The 17,495-nt window shown below is 35.9% G+C and overlaps 1 protein-coding gene across 4 annotated transcripts in view; it reads left to right on the top strand.

The window, feature by feature from the left end:
• RAP1A (RAP1A, member of RAS oncogene family) overlaps window positions 1–17,495 on the top strand; it is an 89,564-nt gene that overhangs the window by 56,660 nt on the left and 15,409 nt on the right. For all 4 annotated transcript variants that reach the window (XM_064282418.1, XM_064282417.1, XM_023547471.2 and 1 more), the window contains 4 exons: window positions 6,953–7,036; window positions 12,613–12,681; window positions 15,296–15,352; window positions 16,358–16,498. In XM_064282418.1, the coding sequence (XP_064138488.1) occupies window positions 6,980–7,036; window positions 12,613–12,681; window positions 15,296–15,352; window positions 16,358–16,498 (324 nt within the window). In that variant the 5' untranslated portion in view covers window positions 6,953–6,979. The remainder of the gene's footprint in view (window positions 1–6,952; window positions 7,037–12,612; window positions 12,682–15,295; window positions 15,353–16,357; window positions 16,499–17,495) is intronic.

Genomic DNA, 17,495 nt, shown 5'->3' with positions numbered 1-17,495 from the left:
TTTTTTTGTATGTATGTAATTGGTATTCTGAAAATTCTCCTGTTTTTTCCCACTGGATTTTCTTAAATGCACTGTTAAGTTATAACTTACCTAAAATAAAATCCACCTGTTTTTAAGCATACAGTTGAGTGAATTTTGCTAAATGTATACACTCATGTCATTACCACCAAAATCAAGATACAGATCATTTCTATCATCCCAAAAAGTTCCCTCGTGCCCCTTTGGACATCAGCCCTCCCCCACTACCACTGACCACAGTAGCTTTCTGTCACTGTAAATGAGTTTGTCTTTTCTCGAATTTTGTATAAGTGGAATCATAGACTATTCATGCTTTTGTATCTGGCTTATTTTACTGAGCATGTTTTTGAGATTCATCCATGCTGCTGGTCTGTCAGTCATTCATTCCTCTTTTTATTACTGAGTAATATTTCTTTGACTGGATACACTACAATTTATTCATCCATTTGCCTCTTAAAGGTTACTTGGGTTGTTTCTAGGTTTTGGCTATTATGAACAAAGAGTTGAAGTTCATTTTTTTCATATGTATATGATTGTTCCAGCTTGATTTGTTGAAAAGTCTGTCTTTTCCACACTGAATTACTTTCACCCTTGTATTATCTATTGCTGTGTAACAAATTAGCCCAAATCTTACTGGCTTAAAACAACAGTAGTTACTATCTCTCAGTTTCTGTGGATCAGGAATTTCGGATTGGCTTGACTGAAAGATTCTGACTCAGGGTCTCTCAAGAGGTTGTAGTATGGATGAAAGCTTGACTGGAACTGCAAGATACACTTCCTAGATAACTTTACTCACATGGCTGGCAAGTCAGTGTTGGCTGTTGGTAGGGAGCATAAGTTCTCCTGAGGTGGGCCTTTGAGTGTTCTCATGATAAGGTGGCTGGCTTCACCCAGAGCAAATGATTCAAGAGACCACAAAACAAACTGCAGTGCCTTTTAGGGACTATACTTAGAAGTCCCGTACTGTCAATTCTGCCATATAACAGTCTCTTGGTTACGTGACCAATCTTTTTTTTTTTTTTTAAAGCATTGGGGAATTACCAAAAACCAAACCCATTGCTTTTAAGTTGATTCCGTCTCATAGCTACCCTATAAGACAGAGTAGAACTGCCCCACAGGCTTTCCAAGGCAGTAATCTTTACTGAAGCAGACTGTCACATCTTTCTCGCACAGAGCAGCTGGTAAGCTTGAACCATTGACCTTTTGGTTAGCAACCAAGCACTTAAGCATGGCGCCACTGGGACTTCTTAGGGGGACTACCAAAAACCAAGTCCATTGCCATCAAGTGGATTCCAACTCACAGCAACCCTACAGAGTGGAACTGCCCTGTAGAGTTTCCAAGGAGCAGGTGGTGGATTCGAATTGCTGACCTTCTGGTCATCAGCCAAGCTCTTAACCACTGCACACCACGGGCTCCAGGGGAACTACACAAGGGTATAAATACCAGGGGGCCAGGATCATTGGGGGCCATCTTGGAGGATGTGTACCACGGTCTCTTTGTCAAAAGTGAGTTGAACATACATGCATAGTTCTAGACTGTATTCTGTTCCATCAGTATGTGTGTTCTTATACCTGTGTCCTTATTACTGCAGTTTTATAGTTAGGCCTTTAAGTCAGATAGTGTAAATCCTGTAATTTTGTTCTTCTTTCAAAACTATATTAGCCTGTTGTTTGCATTTTTATATAAATTTTAAAGTCACCTTGTCAATTCCTACAAAAAAAGAAACCTGATTGGACTTGAACTGAATCTACAGATCAGCTTCAGATAATTGACATATTAACAGTAATATGACCATACCTTAATATAATATGACATATCTCCACTTATTATTAAGTATTTAATTTCTCTTAGCCATCTTTTGTAGTTTCAGTGTACAGATCTTGCACACATTTGGTTAAATTAATCTCTATTTTATTTCTTACTGGATGCTATTGTAAATGGCATTATTTTTAAAATTTGTTTTTCAATTGTAGTTTCCCAGTATATAGAAATACAGTTGCATTTTGTGTATTGACCTTTTACCCTGCATCCTTGCTAAATTCACATACTAGTCTGGTAGCTTTTTTGGATATTCCTTAGAATCTACGTACAAGATCATGTTATCCGCAAACAAAGACAGTTTTACTTCTTCCTTTTGCATCGGTTAGAACCTATGCATGTGTGTGTGTGTATGTGTGTCTTGCTGTCATGTCGATTCTAATTTATGACAACTCCACAGGTGTCCAAGTAGAACGGTGCTCCATAGGGTTTTCACTGGCTGGATTTTCAGAAGTAAATCACCAGGCCTTCTGAGAACCTGTGCCTGGCCTAGTATAATGTTCAATAGAAGTGTTGAGAGCAGACGTAATGCTAGAATAAAAGAAAAATATAATGATAGAATAAAGAGAAAAGAAAACCCTTGTAATATCAATAGATGCAGAAAAAGCATTTGAAAAAAATCTAAGATCTGTTCCTGATAACTTACATAAAAGCTCTTAAGAATGTAAAGAGTGTGAGAGGTCCTGAAACCAAAACATTTGTATTTGTCTCACTTTTTTTTTTATTCCTTTCTGTTTTTTTTTTTTTTTTTTTTTTTTGTATTTTTCCTACTTTCTTTTGGATAGGTTGATTGTAAACAAAAAAAATTCTATTTTATCTCAGCTGCTGGTTGGGTGGGTTCTTGTTTTTTTAGAGGTTGCTTTGAGGATTACAATATGCATCTTTAACATACCACAGTTTACCTTTAAATAATAGTATACCACTTCAGATATAATGTAAGAGCCTTCAGTAATACATTTGCATTTTCCTACATTTTCTTGTGCTTATTATAATAGACTTACAACATGTGTTGTAAATCCTGTAGTACCTTGTTACTGTTTTTGCTTTAAACACTCAATAAGATCTTTTAGATTTACTATCATTCAAAACTGATGATACTGTATTCCCTTAGTACTCTGCATTCATTTAGGTTGTTTCAAGTTTCCCTCTAGTATTGCTTTCTTCCACCTGAAGAACTTCCTTTTTTTGAGGAGGGTAATATTGGAGCCCTGGTGGTGCAGTGGTTAGGAGCTACAGCTGCTAACCTAAAGGCTGGCTGTTCAGATCCACCAGCCACTCCTTGGAGACTCTATGCGGCAGTTCTACTCTGCCCTGTAGGGTCGCTGTAAGTCAGAATCAGCTCGACGGCAATGCGTTTTTTGGCAATATTGATAAACTTTTTTTTTCCAGTTTTTTTCTTTTTGTCTGAAAAAAAATTTATTTCATGTTCACTTTTCGAAGGATGTATTCATTGTATTTAGCATTCTAAGTTGGCCATATTTTTCTGTAAGCATTTTAAAGATGTTGCTCCATTTTTTTCAGTCTTTCATAGCTTCTCTCAAGAAAGCTGTTGTTTTTCGTCTTTGTTCCTCTGTATCTAAACTTTATTCCTATGGCTTCTTGTAAAATTTTTTCTTTTTTGCTGATTTTCAGGAATTTGGTTATGATGTACCTTCGTGTGGTGTGTATGTGTGTGTGTGTTATCCTCCTTGAGGAGGGGGTTAATTGTGTTTCGTGGATGTATGAGTTTACAGTTTTTATCAGATTTAGAAAATGTTTTGTCATAGTTCTTCAAATATTTTTCTTCCATCCACTAGTTCCAGTTACGCATATATTAGATGTTTGATAGCTTGATATTGTCCTATGGTTCTCCTTCTCTTCTTTATATGTTGTTCTTTCTTTTCTACCCTCTCTTTTCTACCCTCTCCTTTTCCCTGTCTCCTCTCACTCTCCTCCTCCTTATTGCCTTTTGTCTGTGTTTCAGTTCAGGAACTTTCTGTTGCTGTGTCTTCAGATCCTCTGTACTTTTCTCCTGTAGTTTTTTTTTTTTTAATGTTTTATTGTGTTTTAAGTGAAACTGTGTATAGCAAATTAGGTTCCCATTTAACAATCTTTATACAACTTGTTCCATGACATTGGTTATATTTTTCACAATGTGACAACATTCTCATTATTTCCATTCTTTTTGTTCTGTTTCTATTACTCTAGGTTCCCTGCCCTTCCTTAGCATCTCCTCTTGTTTTAGGGTATATGTTGACTGTTTGGTCTCATATAGTTGATTACTTAAGGGAGCACAGTATTCACGGGTGATATTGTTTATTTTATACACCAATATATTATTAGAATGAAAAGTGACAACCAATAGTGGCTTACAGTTCCAAGTTCAGAGGTATATTAGGGTGATAGTCTCAGGAGTTCCTTTAGTCTCTGTTGCTGTAGTAAGTCTGGTCTTTTATAGGAATTTATGTCTTGTTCTACATTTTTTCCCCTTTTTTAACCAGGACCTTCTCTTGTGTCCCTGGTCAGAACAGTTGGTAGTGGTAGCCAGGCACCATCTAGTTCTTCTGGTCTCAGGCTAGATGAAGCTGTGGTTCGTATGGGCTGTTAGTCCTATAGTTTCTCTTCTATAGTATTTTTAATCCAAACCAGTGATATTTTCATTTCAGATATTGTTTTTGAACACTAGAAGTTGTTTTTGGTACTTTTTAATGTCTTCTGTTTCTCTCTTTATTATGTTTTCCTTTAAACAGTAGCAGTTTTAGAGCCCTTATGGGTTAATTCCATCGTCCCGTTTCTGGGCCTGTTGCAACAGACACATTTGCACCCTGGTTTCAGGTCACGTTTTCTTTCTTATGTGTCCATTAATTTTTGGTTGGATGCTGGGCATTGTTAATCTTATATGTTGAGTGTGGGGTTTTTTTGTTTGGTATTGCTTCTTTTGAGGAATTAAGGACTTTGTTCTGACAGGCAGTTGAATTACTTGTAGATCAGTTCTATCCTTTTGAGACTTGTTCTTTCTCCAGCTTTGTTACGAAGCAACTAGAGTATCCTTTACTCTAGGTCTTTTTAGCCCTGCTACTAAGGTATAATTCTTTTGAGATTTCTAGTGAATTTCTGGTTTTTCAACAAGGAGAACTTTTCTAGTTAAAACTTTAACATTCCCCAGCACCATGTGAACTCTGGGAATTAATTTATTCTTTGCTTTACCTCATAGAGTTTCACTCTGCATGCCTGGCTTAATGCTTGGCCACAAACTTGAGCAGACCCCTATGGAGATTTCTGAAATTTTCTGTGCATATCTCCCTCTTCTGTGGTATACTTCTGGGCTCTGCTTAAGTTCTTCCTCTTTGGACCACAGTCTGAAAACCGCCTCCGTTCAGAAAGCCAGGCAGTTGTAGGTCTGACTTTCTTTCCCATCTCTCAGACATCACAGTCCCACACTGCTTATTTTCCAGTGTTTGAAAATAGTTGTTTCATATATTTTGTCAAATTTTCTAGCTGTTTACTGTGGATCACAAGTTCATTCCCAGTTACTCCATCATGACCAAAATTGCAAATTCTTTCCTATCTTTTTACCTTAAGATAACTGTAGAGATACAAAATAAAGTTTATATTCTATTTTTTTCCTCTAGCAATTTGGGCCTTGTAGGCCCACTCCTTGGAAACTCTATGAGGCAGTTCTCCTCTGTCCTATAGGGTTGCCACTAGTCGGAATCGACTCGACAGCACTGGGTTCCGGGGTTATAGAGTTTTAACAGTTTCATCCGTAATCTCCCATTTGCAACCTAGTTTTTTTTTTTTTTTTTTTTAATTGTGGTGAAATGTACACAACCTAAATCTTGCCATTTTAACCATTTTCAACCATTGCAATCTAGTGGCATTAAGTACACAGTCACAATATTATACAACCATCACCACTATTTGTTTCTAAAACTTTGTCACCACCTCAAGAAAAGCTCTGTACTCATTAGGTAATAACCCCTCATTCACCTCTCACCCTAGCCTGTGGTAACCACTAATCTACTTTCTGTCTATGCATTTGTCTACTTCAAATATTTCATATAAATGAGACCATATCATATTCTTTTCTGTCTGGCTTATTTCATTTAGCATACTGTTTTCAAGATTTATTCATGTCATAGTGTGTATTAGAAATCTCTTTTGATGGCAGAACAATAATCCATTGTACATATTTACCACATTTTGTTTATCCATTCATCTGTTGATGGATCTTTGGATTATTTCTACCTTTTGGCTACTATGAATAGTGCTGCAGTAAACATTGGTGTACACGTATCTCTTTGAATCCTTGCTTTCACTTCTTTTGGGTATATGCCTGGGAGTAGAATTGTTAGGTCATATGAAAATTCTATGTTTAACCTCTTGAGAAACTGCCAGATGTTTCCCTCAGAAGCTGCACTGTTTTACATTCCCATCTACAGTGGTGTATGTCTTCTTTGGAGAAATGTCTATTCAAGTCCTTTGCTCATTTTCTTTATTGGATTGTTTATCTTGTTGTTGAATTGTAGGAAATCTTTGTGTATTATGGATACTAAACCATTATCAGGCACATGGTTTCCAAATATTTCTGCCATTCTGTAGGTTGTCTTTTCATTTTCTTGATATTGTCCTTTGAACACATCCTAGTAATTTTTGAGGTGGCATTTTGCATGATTCAGCTGTAATACAATAATGAGCAAAATAGTACAGAATTAATATGATATTTTAAGCAAATAAAATGTGTACATTGTATTGAAGGTCATATGAGTAAACATTTTTAAAAACTTAAGAAGTTTAAATGGTAGCTTCATTAAAAAATTGGGTTCATAATTACAGTTATGAGACAACTATTGGTTTTCATCATCTTGTTTTCTGATTAAACACTCTTAAAAGTAACATGAACGGCTAATTATTAATGCCTAGTCAGAGGTGATCTTTAATGACTTAAAATACCTGGCAGTATTTCTATAGCTTATGTTAAAATCTGCATGGTTTTGCTGTGTAGCTTTTCTTCCCCCTATTAGTCTTAAGGAAAATAATAATAATAAAAAAAAAAACCATATTATTTCATGTAAGTGTTATACATTCTTAGGCTATTCTTAGTGAATTTTTAAATCTTTGCTTTTTATTTTTCAGATTGTCAGTATTTAAACAGACCACATCATGCGTGAGTACAAGCTAGTGGTCCTTGGTTCAGGAGGCGTGGGGAAGTCTGCTCTGGTAAGTTAGCCACCTAACTATAACCAATTAGTGCAATACTAGAAGAACTTTGATACTTGCCTACTTTCAGACTTCTAGTCCTAAATAGAAGAGGTCCTGATAGTGCAGTGGTTAAGTGCTTGGCTGCTAACTGAAAGGTCAGCCGTTCGAACCTACCCAGCGGCACTGTGGGAGAAAAGACCTGGTGATTTAGTCCTGTAAAGATTAGAGCCTAGGAAACCCCATGGAGCAGTTCTACTCTGTCATGTAGGGTCATGACAAGCTGGCATCAACTCAGTAACACACAACAACAAACAGTCCTAAATAGAAAAGATGAGCCTATTATTTTGACTCTTAGTATCTATACTGGAGAGGCAGGGAATCGTTCAAGAACCACAGATGTTTAATCTTATAATGATGGTCATTCACTCTTTCATTTGCTAGATGTTTATTGGCTGCTGTGTCAAGTTCTAGTGTTCGTGATTCAAAGAGGAAATAAGATTATTTTGATTTTAAGGGAATTTATATTTCAGTAAGAAGCCCTAGTGGCACAGTGGTTAAGTACTTGGCTGCTAACTGAAAGGATGGTGGTTCCATCCATCAGCCACTCCTCTGGAGCAAGATGTGGCAGTCTGCTTCTGTAAAGGTTACAGCCTTAGAAACCCTACAGTTTAGTTATACTCTGGGGGAGACCACTATTATAGAGACCAGTAGAATAAATCCTACCCTGCTTCTAATCCCAGACTTAAGTGAAATGAATATTATCTGTTTTACACATGCTGTCTTCATTCAATAAATATTTATCAAACATCTAAAATGTCAGACACTAGGATTAAAATAGTCATAGTCCTTCATGGAGCTTACATTATGGTTGGAGGTATGTAATAAACATACAAACAAAAAACTACTTAATCATAATTGTGAGATAAATACTCTGAAAGAAAAGTAGATTGTTAAGAGTAAGCCTATGACAAGTGGACCTAAATTTGCTTTTGAACAACTGAGAGAAGGTCAGTGTCTTAGTTTCTTAGTGCTGCTGTAACAGAAATACCACAAGTGGGTGGCTTTAACGAACAGAAATGTATTTTCTTACAGTTTAGAGGCTAGAAGTCCAAATTCAGGGCACTGGCTCTAGGGAAAGGCTTTCTGTGTCCACGCTGGTGGAAAATTCTTGCCTCTTTTAGCTTCTTTTCCTTGATTCCTTGGTGATCTCCATGCGGCATCAGTCTTTCCCCCATTTGTGTTTGCTTGTTTCTATGTCTGATTTCCTTTTATGTATCAAAAGTGATTGGTTTAGGACACACCACACACGGATATGGCCTCATTAACATAGCAAAGAAACCCCTATTCCCAAATGGGATTACATCCACAAGTATAGGGATTAAGATTTACAACACATTTTTGGGAGACACAATTCAATCCATAACAGTCAGTATAGCTGGAGCAGGAGTGAACAGGGAGGAAAGTAGAGAGAAATAATGTGAGAGGTAGGCAGAGGCCAGATCATGCCTTGAGGACCGTATAAAAACTTACGACTTATTCCTAATATTGATGAGAAGCCATTGAAGATGGGTGTTTTTTTGTTTTTGGTGGAGGGTGCAGGTGACAGAACCAGATACACATTTTAAAGAGAGCCCCGTGGCTGCTGTGTGTATAGTAGAAAGAGGGGCCGAGTGGATATGGGAGGCCAGTAGATGTAATGCAGCACACCAGTTCATTGGCTGTAGAAGCTTGGGATAGGGCCATGGCAGTGAAGAAGAGAGAAGTAGATAGGTTGAATTAAATAGGAGGTAGAGCTGGTATAACTTAGTGCTGGACTGATGTGAGAACTAAGAGAGAAAGGAGCTGGCAAGGATTTGATGCCCCAGGTTTCTAGCTGGAGATACTAATTTTATGGATGGACCATTTAAAGGGAAGGGAAACACTGGAGAATGATGAACTGATTTGAGAGTGAAAACCAGGAGTCATACCACATTTTATTTGTTCGTAAGATGTTCAAGTAGATATGTCAAATAAACAACTGGACCTTCAAGATAAAAGCTTAGGAGAGAGGTGTCACCAACATATCGATGGTATTTAATTTTATGAGAATTACATTACTGTTAAGATTGTAAATTAGTACCATGACAGAAACAGGGTTTTTTTTTTTTTGGTAGCAAACGTTTGCCAATATCTGTGTTTTATTTTTTTTACTGCTGTAAAAAAAAAAATGTATAGTGTGACCTTTGTGAATTCAGCATTTTGCAGGTACACAGTTTAGTGATAATCACTTTCATTAATCATGTTGTGCAACCACCACCCGTAATTGCTGCCAGATTTCTCATCACCATAAACAGACACTGCCTCCTCAACCGTGGCATCCCCTTCCCGTCACCCTCCCACCCCTGGTAATAAATTTGGTCTCTATACATTGCCATTCTTGTTATTTCATGTAAGTGAGATCATACAATATTTGTGCTTTTGTGATTGACTTAATTCACTGAGCATAAAGTTTTTGAGGTTCGTCTACGTTGTAGCATGGATCAGGACTTCATTTTTCTTTAAGGCTAAGTAGTATCCATTGTATGTATGTACTACATACTTTTTATCCACCCGTTGATGGATACTTAGGTACTTTGCACCTTTTGGCTATCGTGAGCAGTGCTTCAGTGAACATTGGTGTACACGTGTCTGTTTGCACTGCTGCTTTCACGTCTCTTGGTTATATACCTAGGAGTGGAACGCTGGATCATATGGTAGCTCTATTTTCAGTTTTTTTGAGGAACTGCCACACTGCTTTCCACAGTGGCTGTATGGCTGTAACGTTTTGCATTCCCACCAGCAATGGATAAGAGTTCCAATTTCTTCACGTCCTCACCAACATTTGTTATTTTTCTTTTTTTTTAATCTTTAGCTGTCATCTTAAATGCATGTAACTCCCTTTCTGGAAATTTAATGGCATACATGAGATCACATATGCAAAATGACATGATCAAGGATATCCATTGCAGCATTTTTTACAGCAGCAAAAGTTTGTAAACAACTTAAATGCCTACCTGTACAGGCTAATTTAGTTCATTTTAATACATATTTAGGGTAGGCCATTATACAGACATTAAATTATACAGACATTAAAAAGAATATAGCAACTCTACATATACTGATATTTAATGATATCTGAGACATATTACTTAAGGAGAAAAAGCTACCAAACAGCATGTATTACCGTTTGTGTTTTATAAAAAAAGAGGAGGCAGGGGAGGTACATGCATAGAATCTCTCTGCAAGGTTAAATAAGATGTATAACATCGAGTAATTCCTTGGGAGTGGAACTGGGTGGCTGGCAACAAGGGTGGTAGGTAGATTTAGTTACCATTGGGTGCCCTTTTGTGCCTTTTAAATTTGGTCCCATGCCCATGAATTACCTTTTCAAAAATAAAATAATTAAAAATAAAAATCTGCAGGAATGATTGAGATCATACAGGGAGAGACTAGAGAGAGAAGTGGAGACTGAGCTTTGAGGCGCTCTCAACCTTTAGGGGGTGGGTAGGGAAGGAGGATCCAGCATAGGCGAATGTACCTTTACTTGTTCATAAGTCAAGTAAGAAGAGGAAAAAGATGATCTGGGAACATAGAGGTGGTTGGCCTTGATACAAGCAGCTTCAGTAGGGTGATGGTACCGTAGCCATACTGAGGTATGTTAAAGAGAGTAAATGAGAGGTGAGGAAGTAGAACCACCATTGTAGACAGTTGAAGAAGTGTGATTATGGGAAGGAGTAAGAAAAGGAGGTAGAAGGTGGAAGGGTCATGGGGTTAAAGGAGGCTTAGAATTGGAGATAGTAGAGCATGTTTATAAGCTGGAGGCAATCCAGTGGAGAGGAAAATAATGATGTAGGAGAGGAAGGGAATAATTTTTTTAGAAAAGACCTTCAGTAGGTGAAAAAGGAAGAAGGGGATCCAGTTGGAAAACCAAGGGAATAAAAGTCCGTATGAATGAGTGAGATGTCACTGAGAATTGAGAGGGACAGAACGGGATTCAGAGGAGTGATGAAGGGATTGCTTTTAGTAAGAAAGGAGTAAGAAGTATGGGATTGATTTTCAGTTTTGCAAGTCTCTTGAACATTTGGCTTATAGAAGGCAGTTGGATTCTACCCGCTTCTTCATCCAATCTGTTGTGATATCACATGTTATATACCCTTTGGGAAACTCCACTATAAACTTACGAGACAAGGAGAGTATGTCTTTGTATTATTAGGAAAATAATTTTGACCTCAGGGGCCTTCTGCCCTAGACAAAAGTGTATTAGGAAGCCATAGTGTAGGCTGTTTCTCGTATTTAAAAATTATGTATAGTACTAAGGAGATGAGATGATTTAATCCTTGATAAAAATAATGATTAAAGCTTTTGGTTTGGTTATCTCATGAGTTTCCTTTGAAGAATCGGAGCTTGGTCAGAGAAAGAAGTTTGAGGTTTTCTATATAGGTATCCCCCAACTTACAAAATGGAGTTGTGTTCCAGTGACTCCGTCATAAATCGGTTCTGATATGTCAAATACCTCTTTTTTTTTTTTCATTATTATTGCCTTTTATTATCAGTATCTTTATAAGTCCGATCCATATCTGTCTTTGGGGGTTGGAAACATTACATCTGAGAAAGATTACATATGCACTACAAAGAACAAATGGACAGTCATTAAGTGTAGTTCGTTATAACTTGAATACATTGTAAGTCAGGGACTACTTGTATTTGCATTAATCTTTTGAGCTCTAGCTAAAATGGTGTATAAAATACTCCTGGATAATTTAAGTGTAGATGACTTCAGTCCACACACATTCTTGTACCAAAGACAACAGTGTACCAAACCTATTTTAAATCTGTCCAGGGAAAAGATGACAACCATTTTCTGTATTCCTTTTCATTCACAAAATGATACATAGTTGCTAATCTCTACTTAAAGAAATCTCAGGGATAAAAGTGGATAAGATCTGAAAAAGATGGGTAGGCAGTGTTTTCCAGCAGAAAGTGTAAGGCTTAGAAATCAGAAAGCTGGCAAATGGGAAAAGTAACACTTCTGGGGTGAATATGAAATTTGAATGTGATTATAAAGTGACTAGCTCGGTGCTTGGAACATAAGAGATATTCAGTAAATTTTAACTGTCTTCCCTTTTCTCCCGTAATTAGAAAGATTGTTTTAAGACTTTTTTTTTTTTTTTGCTGGGGAACCTTTTTGTCTCAGCTTTGAGGGCATTGGATAAAAGTTACTATAGATATATAAAGGGGTAGTAGGAGGAGTTTAACTACTGATAAATTTTCATTTTTTAATAAATTACAGTCTGTTTTCTTACCTGCTTCTTCATCATGTTTTAAAACTCAATGTAATAATTATTTAACAGTGTAGCAGTGTGACTGACAGTTTTTAAAATGACCACCTCCTCTCATAAGAAGTTGTGTTCTTCATTTTGGAGCTGTCCTTATATTGAGAAATAGTAACTATGTATTTTACCCAAAGTTTCTACATAATTTTGTTTAATCATTACAATTTTGTGAGGTTAAGTAGCATTCAAGAAGTTTTTATTTTTTTTGTAGTCCTTAACTTTTTGTCTGCTTTTTTTCCACAGACAGTTCAATTTGTTCAGGGAATTTTTGTTGAAAAATATGACCCAACGATAGAAGATTCTTACAGAAAGGTAAGGTGTGAAACCTGTATACACATGCTTACGAGTGGTTCTTTATGACTTTAAAACTTGAGTCGTGGGATTATTTTTTTAAAACTAATTTTGAGAAACATGCAAATGTTTGGTATCTATTTTAAAAAGTTTCACCAAGACAAATTGTTTCCTTTAGAATACTACTCAGGTATACAGGGCTCCATGTTGTTACTGATGAGTGATCTGTTTTAATGTACACATTTTTCTGGTGGAAATTTTTTTAATGTAGAAAAACTTGCAAATAAATAGTGTGGTTTTTCCTATTCTTTTTGTGAATTAAAATTTAGATTACTTTTATGCTTGAAGTTATCTAATGACTGAAATTTTTTATTTTTGTTCAGTTGTGTAATAACTTTAAAGATATTTCATCTTTAAACTATAAATAGATGGTTGATCTCGACCAAGAAAATAACATTCTGTTTAATTGTGAGACTAGCTAGAATTGTGGGAAATTTTCATGATTTTATTTCCCAGATATATTAGGGGAAAGAAGATAATGTTATAAGATAGAGTAGAGGCTGAGGATATATCAAGAAAAAAATTTTTATTTTAAGCTTAAATCTAGCTTTCAACAAATAGGAAACCCTGGTTGTATAGTGCTTAAGTGCTACGGCTACTAACCCAAGAGGTCAGCAGTTCAAATCCTCCAGGCGCTCCTTGAAAACTCTGGCACAGTTCTACTCTGTTCTATAGGGTCACTGTGAGTCAGTATCAATGCGATGGCAGTGGGTTTGGTTTGGTTTTTGGTTTTCAACAAACAGGAAAGGATTGCTTTTTTAGATGTACTTAGGATTTACTTAAAAGAGTGCTGTAACTTTTATTGAATTAAGTCCACCAAGCAGTACTGGCAGAACAGTGTCACCATCTGCAAATTGGATACGAAGTTGTGCCCTGGATACATCGAAAAACTACGGACGTGACTCATTAATCGTTGAATATACCCAGTTACAGATTTTACAGGTTACCATACCTGTCCCATAATTATGTGATGGTACCACCAATGGTAACCTTGATCTAACACAGAAGCAGAGTTTAAAATAATCCTCAGGTTAATAGGCTTATTTTTAAAAGACGCTCTTGCTTTACTAAAATTTCCCGAAATAAGTTGCTAGTTAAAGCCGTAACTACAGAGATCTGTGCCTAGAATGCTGAAGGACTCACACTTTGCATAATCCCTTTGTTAGAAATTTTTCACATAGTTGATAGCTGATACTTTCTTTAGGCCAACCTTTTCTTCTTTTATAAAGATACCAGGCAAATGAAGTTCAGTGTGTAAAATTTCACCCTTTGCACGGTGCTTTTCCGAAGAAATGCCTTTTTCTTAAATTGAGAGGTGTGTGACCTCAACGCTATTTATTTTATTGAGGTAAAATGTATATAATCAAAAATTTGCTATTTTAGCCACTTTTAAGTGTATAATTCAGTGACTTTGATTACAATCACCATGTTGTGCTACCATCGTCACTGTCCATCTCTGAAAGTCCCATTACCCCATAACAGAAGCTCAGTAAGTGCTGTTTATTTTAGTACTTCCGTGTACCCTTCATTTCTTAAATTTAAATTCTCCTATGTATTAAATTTGGGGCATATTAGTCAAATATGAACATTGTAAGCATGGTAGGTTGACAGAATTGTCTCTACCCTAAAGTCTTCTTTTCTGCATTTTGAGCTATTTAATACATTCGTGCCTTATTTTCTCTGAAGATAATATAAATGTATATATTTACACATTTTTTTTCTGTTACAACTATCTCTGCAGTTTTTTATAAATTCAAGAATATGACATTTACCTTCTTTATATATATAATTGTGTTTAAGGTAAGCATTTACACAGCAAATTAGGTTCCCATTTAACAATTTCTGTATAGATTATTTAGTGATATTGGTTACATTTTTCACAGTGTGTTGTTGTACTCATTCATTCTGTTCTGGTTATACCATTTCCATTACTCTAGTTTCCCTGCCCCTTACCATCTCATTTTTGCTTTAGAGTAATTTTGACCATTTGGTCTTCTATAGTTAATTTTTTTAAAAAAGAAGCTAATTACTGACAGGTGATATTCTTTATTTTATGATCCAGTTTGTTATTTAGCTACCAGGTGACCTCAAAGGATAATTTCAGTTTCAGGTTTGAAGTGTTCCTCATGCTGATTGTCTCAAGGAGTCCCCCAGTTTAAACCAGTCCAGTAAATCTGGACTTTTGAAGAATCGAGTTCCGTATTTTTCTCCCATTCTGAAAGGGTCCATCTAATGTGCCCCTGATCAGAATGGTTGGTAGTGGCAGCCAGTCGCCATGTAGTTCTGGTTGACCATTTACCTTCTAATAATAACACATAAGAGTCATTGTCTCAGAGCTTACAGTGGTCAGAAAATATCTGCATTCTCCATTAACAGTCCTGGCTTCAGTAATTTTAATAGAATGTGCTTGAGATCTCACGTTCTTTATTGTGGTACCAAGTTCAGCCCCAGCTCATGCAGTATGTGTGCTGGAGACAGCCTCTGTAGTCGTTATTACATACTTTGAGTGAAGAGGTGGAGGGGTGACAGAATGCCATTTTGAGTTTACCTTTTCATTTTTCCCTTTTTCCCACAGCAAGTTGAAGTAGATTGCCAACAGTGTATGCTCGAAATCCTGGATACGGCAGGGACAGTAAGGACGTTTTCCCTTTCTCTCTCTCTTTTCTTCTGTTTGGTAGATTTGACTTTGCAGGACAGATTTTATCATCTGAATAGTTCTTCTAAGTAAAAATAATCTTTCTGATTAAGAACAAGTTCTCTAAATGTAGGACTTAAATTTTCTAATGTCTGTGCAGTCATCTGTGATGGACTTAGTGCTTACACATCACAGTTAGATTGTGTGTTGAGTTCACCTGTAGAATCTGTGTTGGGTTTAATGTATTGAGGTAAGGATTATGCTGTCAGTGCTCAAAAAAAAATCCAAAATTTTAATGGTAAGTAGATATTTCTGTGAATTTAAGACTGTCTCAACACCATAGTCATTCATTTTTATAAAAATTGTTTTTGCTTTTTATTAGTATTTTAATATCTGAAGGGACTGTTGGCAGATACATGTTTTCTCTTAGAGGCAAAAATCTTCTAGGATTCTTTTGAGCTTCATTTCTCTCATCTTAAAATGAATATAATGATATTAGAACTTAGATCATAGGGTGCTTATTATGATTAAATGAGATAATAATTATAAACCACTTGGTACAGTGCCTGTTATGAAGTGTGGACTTTGTGTATTTGCCTTTATTGTCTTCCTTTATACCATCACCTTTAAAATTTTGCTATTAATTACTGATGATTTCCAGTCCTGAGCTTATACCTCAGATTTTCTCCAAATGAGTTTGGATTATGTCATAAATCTCTCAAATAAAATTAATTCTAGTTCACTTAAAAATAATTATATTCTGTTCTTCTAAATCACTTAAAAGCAAACTAAGATGGTTGAGGATTCCCGTCTAATTCTACAGTTCATTGTCATTGTTTGTAGTCTCATAATTAGGGAACAGGAAGAACATGTACCGTGTCTTATGTTTTTGGTCATAATAGCATATAATAAAAGTTTTAGTAGCCTGTGATTATTCTAATTCCAATATTTCCAATATACCTTTAAGAAATCATATGTATAACTGCCTACTTTTTATTCTAGGAGCAATTTACAGCAATGAGGGATTTGTATATGAAGAATGGCCAAGGGTTTGCACTAGTATATTCTATTACAGCTCAGTCTACATTTAATGACTTACAAGACCTGAGGGAACAGATTTTACGGGTTAAAGACACAGAAGATGTAAGTATTTGTTCCAGCGGGGAGGGGGGAAAGCCTTCAAAATTAACTTACAAACTATGTGCTGAGATGTTATAAAATGAGGAATACATGCTTCTAGCTCATTGTGCTGTGTGGGTAATAAGTGCAGTAGAGAAAGAAGCGGAATCAAAGAAAAGTTCATAGAAATGAGACTCGAGCTGAGCTTTGCAAGGTGATAGCTAAGTGAGAAACAGTGTTCAAAAATAGTAAGAACCATAATGGTATGTTCCTATTTCCAGTATTCTGTTGGTATAGTTTTTACTTCCATATAGTTTTATTTTTCCTTTGAATTATTTTAAGATTTTTTGTTTGTTTGTTTTGTTCTTTAAGTGAAGGTTTACAAAACAAATTAGTTTCTCATTAAACAATACACATAGTTTCTTGGCATTGGTTCAGTTATGTTAAGATTTTGATTAACTGGGTTTTTTCCTTCATTCTGATAATTTTTTTTGTTTTAGAATTCTTGTCTTATTTGATGAATATTATTTTTGTTAGTGTTTTTGTTTTTGTAAAGAAGTGTGTATGTTACATGTTGACCTTAGTTTTGAGCTACAGAGAGTTATTTTTCAGTTATATAAATTAAGATATAAAATTTCAGTTGTACCTTTCTATGTTTTTGTTTGTTTTCTCTAATTATTAATGGAAGCATAGGCATCTGCTCAGGACCTTGACTTTGGGTAATATTGTACACAGGAGAAATTTATACTCTGTGACTTAAGCCCAATCGTAACCTAATGAATAGTTCTCTTCCTTCCTCTGACTAATTTATCCAAGCAAGTTCTGTTTTCATAGACAGTGACGTGCAAATCACTGAACTCTGATAATGTTCATCCCTTTATCCCATGTAATAAACTAAAAGATGGAGTTGTAGATACATAGTGTGTTTACTTGAATTGCCTATTTTAGATACAAGGGCCATCATGTCCCTTAAGTTCTTTCTTTTGTATAGTGTCCATCACCTCACAAACAAATAACTTTG

This window comes from Loxodonta africana, chromosome 3 (assembly GCF_030014295.1).
Source record: "Loxodonta africana isolate mLoxAfr1 chromosome 3, mLoxAfr1.hap2, whole genome shotgun sequence".
NCBI lineage: Eukaryota > Metazoa > Chordata > Mammalia > Proboscidea > Elephantidae > Loxodonta > Loxodonta africana.
The sequence above is the reverse complement of the archived record's forward strand: the minus strand, read 5'-3'. Positions and strand labels throughout refer to the sequence as shown.